Source organism: Ailuropoda melanoleuca, chromosome 13 (genome assembly GCF_002007445.2).
Source record: "Ailuropoda melanoleuca isolate Jingjing chromosome 13, ASM200744v2, whole genome shotgun sequence".
Classification (NCBI taxonomy): domain Eukaryota; kingdom Metazoa; phylum Chordata; class Mammalia; order Carnivora; family Ursidae; genus Ailuropoda; species Ailuropoda melanoleuca.
Window position 1 is genome coordinate 44,840,372 of NC_048230.1, and position 17,738 is coordinate 44,858,109.

Consider the following 17,738-nt stretch of genomic DNA (forward strand, 5'->3'; position numbering starts at 1 on the left):
TTTAAAAAAAAAAAAAAAAAAAAAAAAAAAAAAGAAAAGCATGGTGAGACATTCTTGCACAGCAAGCTGACCAGCCAATGGTTTCACAGCAAGGGCGGGTTCTGCTGAGCACTTTCCCTAAATGGAAACTAAGTCTGCAAGCTTCAGGCTTTAGGGAGAAATGGTAAAGCTTGTGATAAAATCAAAAGCATCTTGCTCTGTACATATCATGCTGGCGAACGTGTTCCCCGAGTCACAACCTTCCAGTTTCCCAGCTTCTCAGGACAAGGGGTTCCCACGCTGTCACTAAGCAAAAGGGCACCAGGTGTATATAACGGTCACGGAATAAGTCTTAGAAAAGCATCTTACCCAAACTTCTGGAACAGAGAACATGAATGATCCTGCTGACCGAGCCAGGCACTACCAGCTCTTTGCTCCCACAGAGCTACCAGCAGGCACGTGATGCACAGTCATGCCGGGCACAAGGTGGCAGGTGGCTCCTGGCAGGTAACTGGAAGCCGTCCAAAGCCTGGCGGATGCTGCCAGAAAGCCCACCCAGCTGCCCTCTGGCCATGAGTGTGATGAGGTGGCCAGCCCCACGCAGGTGCTCACAAACTGATGGGGGGACCCTCTCCCCTCAGTTGGGGGGCATTTCTAAGGAGACTTACAGTTTACTTAATTATTGAATTTTATAGTATATTATAGTGTTTTGTAAATTATGTGCAAGTAATTATCAGAATACATTCACTTAGAAACCTTTTAGAACATTTAGAGCCTTGTTACCCCAGCAAATTTCACTGTTTCTAGTTTATATAAGTATGTGTACTGTTGTTAAAGGAGATTGATTTCAAATTTTTTTTTTTAAAGATTTTATTTATTTATTTCACAGAGATAGAGACAGCCAGCGAGAGAGGGAACACAAGCAGGGGGAGTGGGAGAGAAAGAAGCAGCCTCATAGCAGAGGAGCCTGATATGGGGCTCAATCCCAGAACGCCGGGATCACGCCCCGAGCCGAAGGCAGACGCTTAACCGCTGTGCCACCCAGGTGCCCCTGATTTCAAATTTCTGAAGCATAAAAAATACATGATGGGACGCCTGGGGGGCTCAGTTGGTTGAGCGTCTGTCTTCATCTCAGGTCATGATCTCAGGGTCCTGGGATCGAGCCCCGCATCGGGCTCCCTGCTCAGCAGGGAGCCTACTTGTCCCTCTCCCTCTGCTCCCCCCAGCTCGTGCTCTCTCTCCCTCAAATTAATGAATAAAATCTTAAGAAAGAAAGAAAAGAAAGAAAGAAAAGAAAAGAAAAAGAAAGAAAGAAAGAAAGAAAGAAAGAAAGAAAGAAAGAAAGAAAGAAAAAGAAAAGAAAGAAAGAAAGAAAGAAAAGAAAGAACGAACGAACTACTCGTTTCACTAGCCGTCACAATCAGATTGATTTCAGCTCAGGTCACGGTCTCAGGGTCCTGGGTCAGAGCTCCGCACTGGGCTCCCTGCTCAGTGGGGAGTGTGCTTGAAATTTTCTCCCTCTCTCTCTGCCCCTCCCCCTCACACATGTTCTCGCTCTCTAAAATAAATAAATAAATAAATAAATAAAGAGAGTGACCAAACAGTTTTTTTTTTTCTTTCTTTCTTTCTTTCTTTTTGGAGATTTTAAAGTAATCTCTGCACCCAACATGGGGCTTGAACTCACAACCCCGAGACCCAGAGTCATGTGCTCCACTGACTGAGGAGCCAGACACCCCTGAACAGTTTTACTTAATGCCAATATTTATAATATGCTAAAAATTATATTCATTTTCAACTATTTCAGTGTATGAATAAGAACACTTTGGGGGTGGCTGGCTGGCTCTGTCGGTGGAATGTGCGGCTCTTGATCTTGGGGTCACGAGTTCAAACCCCACACGGGATGTAAACATTACTTAAATACAATTTTAAAAAGAAAAAGGCTCCAGCTGTGGACATGAAGAGGAACACGGTTTTCACCGAAGGCCGGCCGGCACTGCGCATCCTGGCACCACAGGCCTGCGTGGGGCCAAGCTGGACCACATCCTGCCATGTGCGTGGCACCCTCATGCCCCCAGCAGGAGCAGGAACACGACGCCCGCCCGAGCTCCCGCGTGCCGGCCTGGCCAAGGGTACACGGGCCGACGGCACCTATATGGTGGCCTGGAAGACGGCTCCCAGCTCCGGTCTGACTCCAGGTGAAGAAGCAGTAGACGGACAGCCTGTGAAGCTTTTCTCCTCAGCGTGTGCAGACCGCACAAACGTCACGGCCAGAAAACACAGAACTGCCCCAGATGGCCCGTGCTCCCCACCCTCGCCGGCTCATTCCCAAGCATACTCACCACCACCATCCTGGTGCTTCTCTAGAAAAGGAAGAGGGTGACTCCTGTGGCGGGGGAACAGGGGACGCTGCCCCCTCAGGCTCTCCGGGACCCACCTAACCCCGGGCCCGGGCTGCTCCCAAGGGCACGGGCTCCCCCACACCCTCGGCCCTGGGTGGGCCACCTCGTGCTCTCTCAGGGTCCCTGCCTGGGGGGTGCCGTGCCATGTACGTGCTGGGCATCCCCTGACCCCCGGCAGTGTGGGGCACGCAGCCCACACTGAGGGGTGAGACAAGTATTTTGGCAGGAAGAAGGGGGGCTCTTGAGAATCTACAGAATGTACAAGCAGGAGAGCAGGATTATTTTGCCAAAGTCATGCAGAAATGAAAGGTGACTGTATCCCCAAAGTGACATTTGTTGCTGCAGTCTAAAAGCGATGAACTGTCGATAAAACTTTTCTTTTTTTCTTTGGAGACAGAGAACTCGTGCGTGTGCTCAAGCCTGGGCAGGGGCAGAGGGAGTCCCAAGCAGGCTCCGTGCCCAGCGCCAGCCTGATGTGGAGCTCGATCCCACGACCCCGAGATCACCACCTGAGCAGAAATCAAGAGTTAGATGCTTAACCGACTGAGCCAGCCAGGCGCCGCCTGGTTAATAAAACTTTTAAGTTTAAAAGTCTTAAAACACCGGGCATGCCTGGCTGGCTCAGTCAGTGGAGCACGTGACTCTTGATCTCGGGGTTCTGACTCCAAGCCCCACGTTGGGTGTAGAGAAGACTTAAAAATAAAACCTTAAAAAGTCTTTTAAAAAAAGTCTTAAGACACTAAAAAGCCTAACTACCACCGAGAAAATCCTGAATGGAGCATGGAAGCAGACCCAAACCCAAAGCCGGGAATTCACAGGCCGGACGGCCCGCCGCTTGGCGGGAGCCCCTGCCTGGACCTAACCTCAGCGGCCAGGCCAGGAGCCAGGAACACTCACTTCCTCCTGAACGCCTCCTCTTCCTTCTTTCGGGAGAGCTGCACACAGTCAAGCTTGCCCTCTAAGTCCTTTATCCTGAAGAGGAGGAACTGTTAGCCACAAGAGCAGGCCAGGGCCCGCAGCCACGCCCCGCGGCCTGCAGGCCGGCACAGGCGAAGCCCCCGCCCAGAGAGGCAGGCCCGGCCCGCACCGCGCGTCCTTGGCGGCCGCCAGGTCCCTGAGCTCCTGGCCGCTGCGCCGCAGCTCTCCCTCCAGCCCCGCATTGCTGGCCTCGGCGCTCCGCAGCGACTCCGCGGCCTGTGCGGCGGCTTCCTTCACAGCCGCAAGCTCCTTGTTCAACAGCTTCACCTTCAAGAGATGAAGAATTCAAAATGAGGCTAGAACTGGAGCCGAGCAGGGAGAAGAACGCGTGACTCCAGAAGCAGCACAACAGGGAGGGCGCCCTCGACGCCGACGCCCCGCGACCCGAGGGCACGCTGCACCCCACGACAGGGCCCACGCGTCCGTCCTGGCTCCCATGTGAATACTGCTCAGACACCGGACTCAACCCGCGGCCGTGAACTGCTGGCCGCGGTGATGGGTTTGCGCGCGTAAGCCGCGCCGCCCGCCGGGGGAGGTGCTCACGGGTTTGTCCGGCCAGGCGGCAGATGGAGGTGGGGCAGGGCATGGCCCCGCACGTCCCACCAGCCCTCTCCCCCCTGGCTCTCAGAAATCCCCACGTGGCCTCCTGCAGGTCACTGCAGGGCAGCCTGGGCCCTGGCTGGCAGGGCGCAGGGCTCCTGCAGGAGTATGGTCAGGGGTACTCATGCACAGGGGCCAGACAGGGCCTGAGAGGATGCGGACTGGCACTCCAGGAGAACCGGTGTCCCTGCCAGGAGGTGAGGATGGGCTGGGAGCTGCCTGGCCTGCATGCGGGCCACGTAGAACTGCCAGGATTCCTGGGGCCTCTGGCTGGCCGAGTGCTGCCCCTTGGACTGTGGCACTGTGGGAAGGCTGGAGGCCTGTGGGAGGGGCCCTCCCTGACCGCTAGGGCGGGGTCTCTCTTCCTGACACCTGCTGGATGCCCCCGCAGGTGTAACCTATCGGGGTGGCAGGGCCAGGCCACGTGTCCTCCCTGCTTCCTCCTCCCCTGCACAACCTCCCGCTTCCTCAAGGCTGGCCCCCGTCTCCGTGCTAAAGGCCAGTTGTGCACGCAGCTCGCGTGTGCCCTGGCAGCATATGGGCTACTGCATCAGAGAACCCGCGCTCACACAGGCCCTGAGGGCATGCTGCACGCCATGCTGCACCCCATGGGTGCACAAGCTGCACGCAGGCCCTGAGCGCCCGGCCCGGCCTCCTGGGCTATAAATGGGGGGTGAGCAGCACCCCCCCGGGGGCCATTCCCAGTACTCACAGAGGACATAGGCCAGCGGCTGGCCCTCTCCACCAGGGTCGGGGGGGGGCAGTTTATCCCGGGTGGGGACACCTTTCCCTAAGACTGGGGCAACCAGAGCGGTGGCACCGGCCCTCCTCTGTCCCTCATGAAAGGGGCCACGTAGCAGGCACCGTGGCGGGCACTGCCCAGGCATGTCACCCGTGGCCCCTGCATGGCATGGGAGGCCTCTGTGTGAATCCCACCTTCCTGCCCAGAGGTGGCCTCGCAGCTCAGGAGCAGCCCCTGACGTCTGTAGAGGGAATGGTAACAGCCCGAAGGTCACGCCCCACCTTGAGCTCATGAGTCAAGACCACGTTGCTCATGCTGTCCGCCTGTAGCCGGAACCCGTGCTCCCTCTTCTGCATTTCAGACTCGAATTCCAGCAGCAGCTCCTGAAACAGCAAGGGCTGGTGGTGGGAGGAGACCGTGGTGCCCCGGCAGAGACCCCCACCACAACGAAGCACCAGGCGAGCGGCCCGAAGCTGCCAGGACACAGAGGTCCCTGGAGATGGAGGCGCGACACAAGCCCTGCAGACACGGTCCGGCCGGTCCGCGTGAACTGCCTCAGAGGGCTCCCGTGGTGTCAGCGTGCCTCGACCGATCGCCCAGGTGGTGCCACCAGTTTTTGCCGGGCACCCACGGAGCCACCGGGCCTGTCCACTGGGCACACACAGATTGGAACTGCTGGGGACTGGAGACAGAGGCCCCTGGGCCTGCTCACCCTGCCCCCATGTGGGAGCAGTGCTGCCAGCAGCATTCCAGCTGGTTCCGGCTGCTCCCTGCCTGTCTCCCGGCTCTCGGCTGGCTCCCTGCCAGGACCGGCAGCCACGGGGCAGCCCCATCCACACCTTCCAGGATGTGGACCACGGCTCCGCAACACCTGGCTCTGCAAGCAGGCAGTCTTCTGAGCTTCACCCCCAGGCCGAATCTAAAAACTTGACACGTTATTATGACGATAAAATATTCACTGCACATCCGCCAGGGAACGGTGACCACAGTTCACAACCGACAGCCCACTGTTTCTCCTGGAGTTTGGGTTACCCTCCGACCTCCCCCCACCTCTCTCTCCTAGGTCATCCCGTCCCCTCACGTTCCTTCATGGTGTCCACTTGCACAGCGTGACCCTCTCTCCTAGGGTGCAGCCCCTCCAGAGGCCTCAGCCTCCACACTCCAGCCTGGCTGCTCCCCGGACTGCCGCACAGCTGTCTCTCCGGCTGACCTTCACACCTCCCCGTGCGTTCCCTCGCACTCCTGCCCCTCTTCCTCTCTGTGCGTCCCTCCTGCTGGGAAGAGCCTCTGCCGGACTCCACACCCCAAACGGCCTCACCGGGGGGTCTGGAAGCCCAGCTCTGGCCTGGCCCAGGCCCACTCGTTCCTGCGTAGCACTCTGGGAGTATGAGGTTGCCAGCAGGGCCCTGTGGCTGGGGCTACCCAATCCAGGGGACTCCAGGCAGTCTGCTCAGCTCAGGCCCCCATTGTCCCGGCAGCCTTCTCCAGCTCCCATCTCTTGGTTCCCACTGGTCTGAACTCAGAAGGGAATGGAGGCAGCTGAGGGTGGAGCCCTCGCCACTGGCCAGGCTGCAGAGCATGCTCCAGTACTTCCGGGAGACTCCGGCTGAGCCTGGCATCTGCAAGCATCCCCCTTCCACCTGCACGTACGGACCCGAGGGCCCTGCGCTCACACCTCACAGCCGGTCTGCTGTGCTGACTGCAGCTGAGCCGCGGGGAAGGCCCTGTGTCCATTCTCCCCTTTCAGAAGTTTCCCAGATGTCTCCGAAACATCTCCCACTATTGCCTGGGCGTCTGCGGGCCTTTCATTCTGAAGTCCCCACCCTGAGAAGCGACTGGGCCGTGTCCTCGATAGTCTGCCCCTTCCTGTTTTCCACTGCATGTTTCTGGAATGTGATTGCTGGATTGAACATCCTGTTTTATCCTCCACATCTCTTAAATTTTCCCCCAGATTTTCTTTTTTATCTATATTCTGAGTTTATTTCTTTAAATATATTTTTAATTGTCAAAATTCTTTCTTGTTTTGTGAATGGCCCTTCCTCCTAACATCCTATTCTTGGGTTACGGATGCAAAACACATCTCTGGTGGCACTAATCACAGGACGGCCCGCAATGCACCCCAGGAGCCTGAACGCTAAGACACAACATGAGGTGAGGCTGGGCCTGTCCCCACCCCAGTCCAGACAGGCTCAAGCTCTCAACTGTGCAGAGGGCGGGGGTCACAGGATCACCAACTCGCCTGCGGATGGCTAGATCGGCATGGACAAGCAGAGGCCTGTGAAGGCACAGCTGCCGCCTCACCCGGGACGTGGGCGCACAGTGGTGGGCTTCAGGATCACTGACCCAGGAGTCATCGTTCTCTCAGGGCTACTTTCCCATGCTGCTGGCAATTCTCAAAGGTCTCATAACCCTGTCTCAGCTGCACGCTCCTATTCGGGAATGGGGCAATGAAAAGTTCCCTGGAACGTCACCAAAATTAAATCACCTGCTAGTCATGCGATACTGCTGAGGAAAGGAAAAGGCCGGGGCCAGGACGGAAGACTGTTGTAACACACGTACCCAAGGGCTTGCTTCTGGGGTACATAAGGAACTCTTACATATCAACACGTGAGGGCGGATAACCCACCTTGTAAGAAGGGCAAGAAAGATGAACAGACACTTCACAAAAAAACATGTCTTAATGGCCAATGAGCATGTGAAAAGATGCTTACACGCTGACCATCGGGGACAAGCTAATTAAAACCACAATGGGACAGACACCATGACCCACCCTGTAAAGTGGCTATGTGGGAAAGACAGACGACACTCCGTGCTGACAAGGACACAGAGCAGCGAGAACGCTGATCGAAGGCTGGCGCTGGTGGGAGCTAAGATGGCACAACTGTCTGGGAAACAGTTTGGCAGTTTCTTACCACGTTAAACGTGCCCCTAGCACACAACCCAGAAACTCTGCCCCTAAGTTATTTACCCAAATGAATGGAGGCCTGCCAAGAACCTTCACAGCAACTTTACTCCAAACGGCCTCCAACTAGAAACAACCCAATGTCTGAAACATCCAGCCGCAGGTGAGCGGGGAGCCGACTGGTACAGCCACATGGGGCAAGAGAAGGAACAGCGTGCTGACCACAGCATGCTGCGTGAAAAGCCAGAGAGGAAAGAACACGTAACGCGGGACTCTGGCAACAGCGGACGTCGCCCGTCATGGCAGGAAGCAGACCGGTGGCATCCGGGTACACATGTCAGGGACGCTGCCCCGTACGCAGCCCCCCAACTGACACCAGGCCAGCCCCCACTGCACGCAAGCCTGAGCCCCCCACCCACGAGCTGCTGCTTCTCTAGCTGAGGCCCTTTCAACTCCTTCACTGCTGTGGTCCTCACTGCTGACAGTCCCTTCATGTCTTGTTCCCCGTGGTCTCAGAGAAGAGACAGACCTCCATGGTCAATCTGCCACGTGGACTGAGGTGTAGACATGCTTGTTCCTCAGACGTGGCTCACACGTGAAGAACTGACACGCAGAAATTACACGGGGGGGGGTGCACAGTGGAACTGAGATGCAGAATCCTGGAGTTAGTGTCTGACTTTGTCTCCCCCACCCTAAAATCTCACGGCGACCCGATCCAGCCCTGGCACCTAGAGCAGAGGTGACACGAGACAGGTGAAGCACGTCCCCACAAAAGAGCTGGCGAGGTCAGCGTGCGGACAACACGGTACAGCAAGCAAGATCCAAGTGGCTGATGAAGTCATGGGGCTCCAGAGTCTGAGGGAGGACAATCCCAGCCCGACTGTGCTGGCGAGGGTGAGGCCACATCTGCCACGTCCCTGGTCCGCCCTCTCCAGGGAGGCAGGCGGGAGCCGCACACCTGCCTGGTGATACATCCACATGGGATTCCTAAATCTCTGAAGGTCAAGTGCGGGTCTCGGAGACACTCACAGAAGTACAACTGAAAGCATACATTTTACTTTTTTTGCCCTTTGGAAAGTAAAACAAAGTATAAGGAGTCACGTGAATTCCCCTTACTGGAACCTGAATATGAGAATCTTTTTTTAAAATTTAATTAATTAATTAAAGAGAGGGAGAGAGAGAGAGCGCACAAGCAGGGGGAGCGGCAGAGGAAGAAGCAGACTCCCCCCGGAGCAAGGAGCCTGACGTGGGGCTCTATCCCAGGACCCCGGGATCATGACCCGAGCTGGAAGGAGACGCTTACCCCAGGGGCCCCCAGAACATGAGAATCACTGAGATTCTTTTCTCCTAACATATTACAAGACCACGAAGCATTTGGTTTCTGCTCCACGTTCTGCAGGCTGTGGGGGCTGGGCCGTCATGCAGACGGAGCAGGGCCAGCAGGGAAGCGCTGACCTGAGGGAAAAGTCCAGCCCAGGAACAAGGAGCACTTCACCCCGATTCACAGCTCACGTCCACCTCCACCACCCTCCTCTCTTGCTCCAGGGAACCCACTCTCCTGCTGGGCCCCTGATGGGCCCTCACCTCCCATCCTCCCATTGAACGCTCTGCCCAGGGCTCCTCTGTCTATGCCTGCCCTTTGACGATGCCCCAGGCTCCCAGTTCCATACTCTGTGACCTCCCCACCCTGAACTCCAGTGTGAAAAGTCCCCTCTTACACAACACATCCTTCTGGAAGGCCAGGAGCCACCTCCCATGCAGCCTGAGAGCACTGGTGTTGTTCCCAGGGCTGCTGCCTGTGAGCCCTACGTGGCTGCCTACCCCTCAGCCCCCCTGAACCTTGAACGCCTGCCCCGGGAGCTCTAAGCATGCAGGTACCCACCACTCCCTCCATGCCCCTTAACACCTGCAGGCTTCTGCTCACGACTCCCCTTCCTGACCACCCTGCCTTACTGCGTTGTGCGGGTGACAGCCTTGGGGTGTTCCAGTACAGACCGTGCTGTTCAGTGTCCATTGTGACCCATGGAGGGCCAGCTCGCTCCCAGAGCAGGCAGGTCCAGGTACTCATACCCTAACTCCAGGACCTGGGAGAACGCCTAACACATGGTTCACGTTCAAAAAATATTAGTTAAATGAATAAAGAAATCAATTAATCATTCTCTTTCTACTTCAGTGGTTTCCAATTCTGGCTGCTAACCAACACAGAAGAAAGCTTCCCTTAACCCCACAGTCCACAACTTGCAGGTACATCAGGAGTCCAACAGACCAACTCTGTTCCCATCACCTTATATTTCATTTTTCAAGAGAAAAATCATTATTGCTATTGAATCAATTCTACTTCTGACAAGTCAATAATGGAGACAAGATGTTCAGAAACAAGAGACAGGAAACCAGCCCCAAGGAGACCTGGAATCTGAGTTCCCAGCTCTTTCCAGTTCCCAGCTCTTTTCTACAGTAAGTAACTCAAATTTTGACTTTTTAATACTTTTTTCTGAAATAAGTAAGGGAGAAAACATTTATCTATTTGCAAGGAGAGAGAACACTGAGGGAGTTTCTAGAGACAGAGGTTCGGACGCCCACCGTATCCCTCCAGGCCACCCTAGAATGGAAATCCGCTCCAGCAACTCAACTTTGATCCCACGGATACCACACAGTTAACAAAAAGGCCGTCTTCTCCTCAACAACTTGGTTTCAAAGTGGTGGGCAGGGCAGGCGCCTGAGAGGGGTTACACGCGGGAGCGCCCTACCTGCCTCTGCAGAGCAAGTTCGCCATCGAGCTCCTCGAGCTTTCTCTCCAGCATCCACTTCAGGTGTTCGTACTGTTCCCGCTGCTGGTCCATCTCGCTGTTCTTGTCACTGTGTAAACATGGCAGTATTGAGAAAAGCTCCAGAGGGCGGCTTCAGTGGGACCTGCGTGCTGCACCACACAGTGACTGCCTGCAGAGGGAGCCTGAAATGGGGTCCAGAGTCTCGCAAGGTAATTCCCCAAGTGCTCAGGACACGAGCCAGTCACAGGTCACACCGAGAGCAGGAAGGTCCCCACCTGAACGGGAAAAGGCAGTCAGCACACACACTAAGACCAAGATGACACAGACATTGAGGTTTTCTAACAAGGGTTTTTAAAGCAGCCATTACTTAAAATGCTTCAACAAGCAATTCAGTGCACCCTTAAATAAAAAATTAGAAACTCCCGGCAAAGAAACACTTAAAAAGAATCAAACAGAAACAGAGAACTAGGAGGTACCACGAGCAGACAGAAGACCCTCTAGGGTGGGCTCAGCAGCAAGACAGACACGACAGCACGACAGAGCAAAGACTCCATGAACTTGAAACCAGAACAACAGAAATTACCCCAGCAAACAACAGAGCAAAACAGCCTGAAAAACAGGAGCAGAGCTTCAGGGAGCCGTGGGACAGTCACAGAAGCTGAGGGCTCGTGCCACTGAGCCCCCGCATGGGAGGAAAAGGAGAAGGGCTGACATGTACTCGAAGAAATAACAGCTGAAAAGATCTCAGATTTGCCAAAAATAAAAGGAGGGGGGCAGATGATGTGAGGAGACACTTTACAAGAAAGACGGAGAGCAGTTTAAGGGTGCTTTAAACTCTCTCAAACACCGCCGTGAGAAAGAAAATCAGCATCCCCCGGAGGCAAGCTGGCCCACGTGCCCAGTGTCAAGGGCGCCTGCTTCTGCTCCTCCAAGCGCATCACAGCACGACTTTTAACAGCGGAGTCGGGCGGCAGCCAGACGCCAACACCCATCCTGCGGGGAAGGTCCCGGAGCCCCGTCCCTGCTCCAGGCGATGCTGGCCTGGCCCCTGGGGAGGTGGCCTGGGGTGTGAACGCTGCGAGCCGCGCTGCTTGCAGGAATGACAGGCTCCCCGCACACGGCATCGGGACTGGGAGCACCTGCACGGGGGCCACGAACACCTCGGGCTTCTGCGCCTCCCCGAGGACAGCGACGCTTGGGACCCTGGGAGCTACGCCGCAGCGTCGTTACCGGAGATGCTGGCAGCGGCTTGGAGGCTCGTGAGCGCCCACCGAGGCAGGTCGCCTTTGCCATGCCCGGCCTGCCACGGGAAGTCAGAGGTGCACAGCGCCAACAGGCCCGGCAAACACAAAACGTGGCCGGGAGGCCATTTCAAAGGATGTGGCAGAACTCGGTGCGTGAGGTGAAGAAAGGCCGCCCGGGAGGATGGGAAAGCGCCACCAGCAGTTGTGGGCCGTGTGTACAGGACGTGTCTACGCGGGCAGGAAAGTGAGCGCTCCCGGAGAGAACACAACAGACTCCTCAGGCGGCTTTCCCTTTCCACCTCACCGTCTTCAGGAGAAAATGACCGTCTAGAACACGTCACTGCCGTGATTTCCTACGAGTGCCGTGAAGTGCATGTGTGACAACGTGAAACACTATTCGGGATCCCGTGTTAAGTGAAAATAGAACCTGCCGGAGGCTGCCTGCCGCTCTGACGTCTGTGTGCTCGCACGCGCACACGCACCAGAGATGCACCCCGACAGTTAACGTGACAGCACAAACCTACATCCCGCAATCAGGGGAAGGCCAGCAGAAGGTTTTAAAATGAAGCCTGCCTTCTCTCTCCTCCCACTGAGGATGGTGTGTGTGACACGAGAGCAGCTTTCCGGGGACCCGCCAACAGGACCCTCTGACCCCAGCCTCCAGTTCTTCTTAGTCCACCTGCCTCAAGGGAGCTCACTGCGCTTGGGAACTGAGCTGTTTTGCATCATTAAAACCATCACGGGCTCTAACATCTTTTAGGGAAATGATACAGATTTGTAATTCATGGAGAAAACTCTGAACGTTGAAACCAGTGTCCCGTGGCCTCCACCGCACTGCCCGAGGGGTACCTCACCTGTGGACGCGCTCCAGCTCCAGCCGGTGCTCCTGCAGCTTCAGCTGGTGCTGCTGCTGCAGGTCCTCCCGCCGCCGGGCCTCCAGGGTGAGTGCCTGTCGCAGCCGGGCTGCCTCCACCCGGAGCTCGCTCACCTCCGCCTGCCGCGCCTCCTCCAGCCCCCGGGCCTGTGCGAAGGCAGCATCATAGCGCTCCAGCTCGAGGTCCCGCTCCTCCAGCACCTGCAGGTTGTAGACGAAGTCCTCCTGCAGGCGCCGCAGCGCCCCCTGCGCCTCGTTTAGCTGGCTGTGAGCGTCCTGCAGCGCAGCCTCCTGCAGCTGGCAGCGCTGGGCCTGCAGCTCTCTCCACTCCTCCTCCTTGCGAGCCAGCAGCTGGCTCAGGGCTTGGTCTGAGGGCGGCGGCATCATCGGGGCAGCTGGAGCAGGGAGAAGGTGGGCAGAGGGCCCAGGGTTAGGGGCTCTAGCTGTCCTTCTGCAATACCCGCCCCAGATCCCCAACTGTGGCATCGCTGTCACCAAGTGGGAGCACACTCTGGGCCAGTAGGCAGCTGTCTGGTCACACATTCTGAAGAGCCACAGGAGGCCCCCCCAGGGCCCAGACCTTGAGGGCTCTGTCTAGCCTAGCCTCACCCTGCAGCAGAGGAAGGAAAGATAGGAAACACCATTTGCTCACCGACAAGAGCCAGAGCAAGCCCTGGAGCCCACCAGCCTCTGAGAGCCAAGGCCCTCCTGCCCCACACTCCGCCCCTGCAGCAGGTTTGGGCTCCCGCAGAGTCAGGACTCAGGAACAGGTTCCTTGGCTCTTTTATGTCCAGTCCATCATGGACTGATACTTTTCTAAAACACAATAAAAATGAAGTACTAAAGGAAAACGGAATTTAAAAACAAAGATATATAATACCCAAGACCAATTTTTTAATTATTAGATTCAACAGCATAAAACTACTTTGTCAAACTGCTAACAAGTGTCTAACGGCTCTGGGTCCTGTGTGTCTGCCAAGGGTGGGCCACACGGGTATGCGTGGGGGGACAGCTAGCGAGGGCTGCCAGGCGTGCTAGAGACTGTGCACGTCGACGTCTCGTCACCTGGCAGAGAAGAGGTGGATTCTTTTTTTTTTTTAAAGATTTTATTTATTTATTCGTCAGGGATAGAGACAGCCAGCGAGAGAGGGAACACAAGCAGGGGGAGTGGGAGAGGAAGAAGCAGGCCCACAGCGGAGGAGCCTGATGTGGGGCTCGATCCCATAACGCCGGGATCACGCCCTGAGCCGAAGGCAGACGTTTAACCGCTGTGCCACCCAGGCGCCCCGAGAAGAGGTGGATTCTGATGCGTAAAACCATGTGGTGCTCTAGGCCCTGACCTACGCCAACAGGCCTGAGGCCACACAGCAAGCCCAGAAGGTAGGCAGGCCGGGCCCAAGGGCCATGGTCCTCCTGGGGGCCGATGCCCCAGGGCAAACACAGCCCTTCTCTGAGAGCACCTTCCCAGAAGGCCGGGGGCATCTGAGTCGGGCATCTGGCAGTGACACGTGAGTATCACTACCAACCCAAAGAACCTGAAATGTCTGATTCATGTAAAGTGGGTTTTTGGGGGTTTTTTGTTTGTTTGTTTGTTTTTTTGCCCAATGCAGGGCTTGATCCCACGACCCTGAGATCATGACCTGAGCTGAAACCAAGAGTCGGTTGCTCAACCGACTGAGCCACCCAGGCACCCTGGGATTTTTTCTTCTCGAAAAAGACCCACTTCAGGGGCGCCTGGGTGGCTCAGTCAGTACAGTGACCGACTGACTCTTGGTTTCAGCTCAGGTCATGATCTCAGGGTCGTGGGATCAGGCTCCATACTCAGCCAGGAGTCGGCTCCCCTCTCCCTCTGTCCCTCCCCCTGCTCACATGTGATTGAGTTCTTTCTCTCTCCCAAATAAATAAATCTTAAAAAAAAAGAAAAAGAAAAAGAAGGAAAATTCCCAGCATCCCACATCATCTTGACTCACTGGTTCAATGGTGGTTTATGGTGAGGCTTCTGGGACTGGGGGAGACAGACAGTGGGCAGGGTTTCAGAGGCCGCCGGGGACACTCGGAAAAGGGGTCACAGGGGTACAACGCAGCCACTCCTAAGGAGACCCCACGGCCCCCACAGCGGTCCACCCAGCCCAGAGCAAACGCAGAAGCTCCAGAATGCCTACATAAGGGACCACTCTCTGAACCCGCAGTACTATTTTTAGGGACGTGAAGTATCGTTGCACTCCTAAAGTTGTGCTGATAACAAAAACCACCAACAAAAAATTATCCACATAATTGAATCCGTTACTATAATATTTTGGTAATAAAATGAAAAAACAAAACAAAACAATGAACTCACAGGTGCAGGTAGCATGCTCCGTGAGGGGCGAGTCCCCCGCCAACACTACACGGGTGTCTGGCCCAATAAGTGAAGTTTGGTAGTAATTATCGCTACAAGTTTAAAAAAAAAAAAAAAGGAAAGGGGAAAAAAGTAAAAGAGAAATTGTCAAAATGGTCTGGGCTGGTGTTTGGAGAATCCCCAAACGCTGTCAGGACCGCAGAAACAATAGTGAGCATTTCGCAGAAGCTCGGTGCTGTGCGCCAAGCTGCCCCGGGGAACGGTGGAAACACGTCAGCTCTGAGCTCAGCAGAGCAGTGCTTAGAACACGGACAGCAAGGGCGCCTGGGGGGCTCGGCCAGTTAAGCATCTGCCATTGGCTCAGGTCACAGTCCCAGGGCCCTAGGATCAAGCCCCATGTCGGACTCCCTGCTCGGTGGGGAGTCTGCTCCTGACCTCTCCCTCTGCCTGCACTCGCTAAATAAATAAATACATAAATAACCTTAGAAGACAGACAGTAGAAGAGGAAAACACGGCGTGATAAATGTCAGGACCGGACAATGGAGACCACGCAACAATTGCGCGTCAGACAACGCACCCAACCCGAGGCTTGCTGGAGGACAAAGCACCAAGACCAGGATGGAGCGCAGCACCCACCACCTTCGTAAGGAAAAAGTATGGCGATTTCTCAGGTGAAGCCAGTATTTTCTTGGCATTGGCACTTTGATCGGAATTAATCCCTTATGCAGGTCTTCCTGTAAGAGCAATGAATCACGCAGCACAGGGCTTGGCCCACTCTTGCTGTAAAGGGCAGCTGGTAATTATTCGGGGCTTTGTGGGCCACGGAGTCCGTCACAACTGTTCAACTCCGTGCAAAAGCAGCCACAGAGCATGGAAAATGCAGGCTGGGTCTGGCCCACCGGCCTGCTTTGCTGAGCCCTTTGTCTCTGTGCGGGGGACACTTTCATCAACACCATGTGGCAACTGCTGTCATTTCTTATGGCTGCTCCTTGCAGCGCCGAGCCCTCAGGGCTCACTTCCAGCCTGGTCAGTCTTGGGGCGACTTGGCACTAGAGAGGAGCAGCAGAGTGCAGACAGAATGCCCCTGCCAAGACCCAGAGGGAGAGGCTAAAGCAGCGGGAGGGCCTCCAGCGGGCTGCGGAGACCGCAGGACCCTGCCACGTGCAGTGTAATAAGAAATACACCGTGGCCTTCATTCACAGTACCCGGCACAAGGCTCCTAAAACCCTCACGACTTCCTGAGTGATAGGAGCTACAGGGCCAGCTTTTGTTAGGGTTAGTTTTTTGTTCCCAGGTTCTGAAATGACTCCAGGTGAGACGGTATCTTCTGTTTTTCATATCAAACCTGTCAACCACACATGTGTTTACGAGGTGACTCTGAAAAGCCCCAGGTAACCACGGGATGGAGCTGGCTGCGAGAGGAACCGACCTTGGGATTACAGGGTTTCTCTTTCAACTGCACCCGCCAGCTTCCACTAGGAGGCTGACTCAATCACCAATGGCCAATGGCTTACTCAGTCATGCTTATGTGACGAAGCGTCCATAGCAATGCTTAGCCAAGGGGCGCAGAGAGCTTCCGTCGGTGAACACACTGGAGGTGCGCCGAGACAGCACGGACGCTCTGCACTTCTTCCCCCATCCCTCGCCCTGGGCATCTCTTCCACCTGCCTGTTCTTGAGTTACATCCTTTTATGATAAATGGGTCTGCTAGAAAATAAAACGTTTCTCTCAGTTCTGTGAGTTGCTCTAGCAAACAGAACCCAAGGAGGGGGTCGTGGGATCTTCTGATGTATAGCAGGTCGTCAGCAGCACAGGTGACAACCTGGACTTGGAACTGGCATCTGGGTGGAGTCAGTCTTGTGGGGCTGAGCCCTTCACTGTGGGGCCTGTGCTGACCCCAGGCAGTTAATCGGAATCCAGTTCAATCATAGAGAATGCCTGGTGGAGGAAAATCCCGGCACCTGTGGCGTTGGAGGCGGAGCAGAGCTGAGTGTGAGCGCAGAGGGAGGCCTGGGAAGTGGGGGTCTTATCACTAGGGGCAGCAGAGCTCCAGAGCCCTGATCACTGCGCCCTTCCCACGGGCAGTCCTGCCCAGGGGCAGCCCCAGGTCTCCTCCCTGCAGGGGTCTGGAGAAGGGCAGCGCCCCTCCACCGCGGACTGCAGGCAGAGCCAACGTGCCTGGCCCCGGCACCGGGGCTCCAGCCCTACTCCTGCTCTCCTCTCGGCCTTGCCCAGCACGTCAACCCCTGCTGAGCTGCGACACACCCATCCAGGCACCTGCTTGCCATTCTGAGTTACAGACCGCCTGAGCCCAGCACCCCACGCTTCTGCCCCCCAGTTTCCCTGGCTCCTTCAAAGGCACCCCTCTATCCAGCTGCCCAAGCTAAACACGTGGGGTTAGCCTTGATTTCCAGCTGTCTCTCACCCCCATGCACCTCAGCCGCCATCATCCCTGACCTGCAAGGAGTCTCGCTGCGAAAGCCCCTGAACTGGCCCTTCCTCTGTGCACTCCCTCTGAGGGCTGCCAAACGGATCTTACAAAAAGGAAAAAAAAAAAAAAAAAAAAGCCTGACTCCCTAGGGGTTCCCGTTCCACCACACTTGCAGCCATCGTCACGTTCTCTCAAGGCGGGGGCGCGCCCTGCAGGCCACCATCCGCTGCCGTGCGCCGGGTGGTGTCAGACGCCCAGGAGGCTCCAGCACGGGGCACAGCACCCCGCTTGCTGAGGTGCCCGGCCCAGCCCGGCCACAGCTGCTCTCGATCCGAAATACCGGAGACCCCACACTCCAGTCACCAGCCTTCACCCCTCCAGATTCTCAGTAACTTCATCTTCAGACGTGTTGGTGGACGTATAAATGAATCACAGAAAAGCTGGAGATGTTTACTTTCACGAGTTTTTAATTCAATAAAAAAG

At 55.9% G+C, this 17,738-nt stretch overlaps 1 protein-coding gene across 2 annotated transcripts in view; it reads right to left on the reverse strand.

The window, feature by feature from the left end:
* CCDC57 (coiled-coil domain containing 57) overlaps positions 1–17,738 on the reverse strand; it is a 99,159-nt gene that overhangs the window by 75,722 nt on the left and 5,699 nt on the right. The window contains exons 2-7 of one of the 2 annotated variants that reach the window (XM_034641042.1): positions 12,467–12,881; positions 10,348–10,456; positions 4,980–5,081; positions 3,466–3,623; positions 3,276–3,350; positions 2,319–2,339 (exon numbers count right to left, since the gene is read on the reverse strand). In XM_034641042.1, coding sequence (XP_034496933.1) covers positions 2,319–2,339; positions 3,276–3,350; positions 3,466–3,623; positions 4,980–5,081; positions 10,348–10,456; positions 12,467–12,873 — 872 coding nt within the window. In that variant the 5' untranslated portion in view covers positions 12,874–12,881. The remainder of the gene's footprint in view (positions 1–2,318; positions 2,340–3,275; positions 3,351–3,465; positions 3,624–4,979; positions 5,082–10,347; positions 10,457–12,466; positions 12,882–17,738) is intronic. The other variant, XM_034641043.1, reaches the window with a different exon arrangement.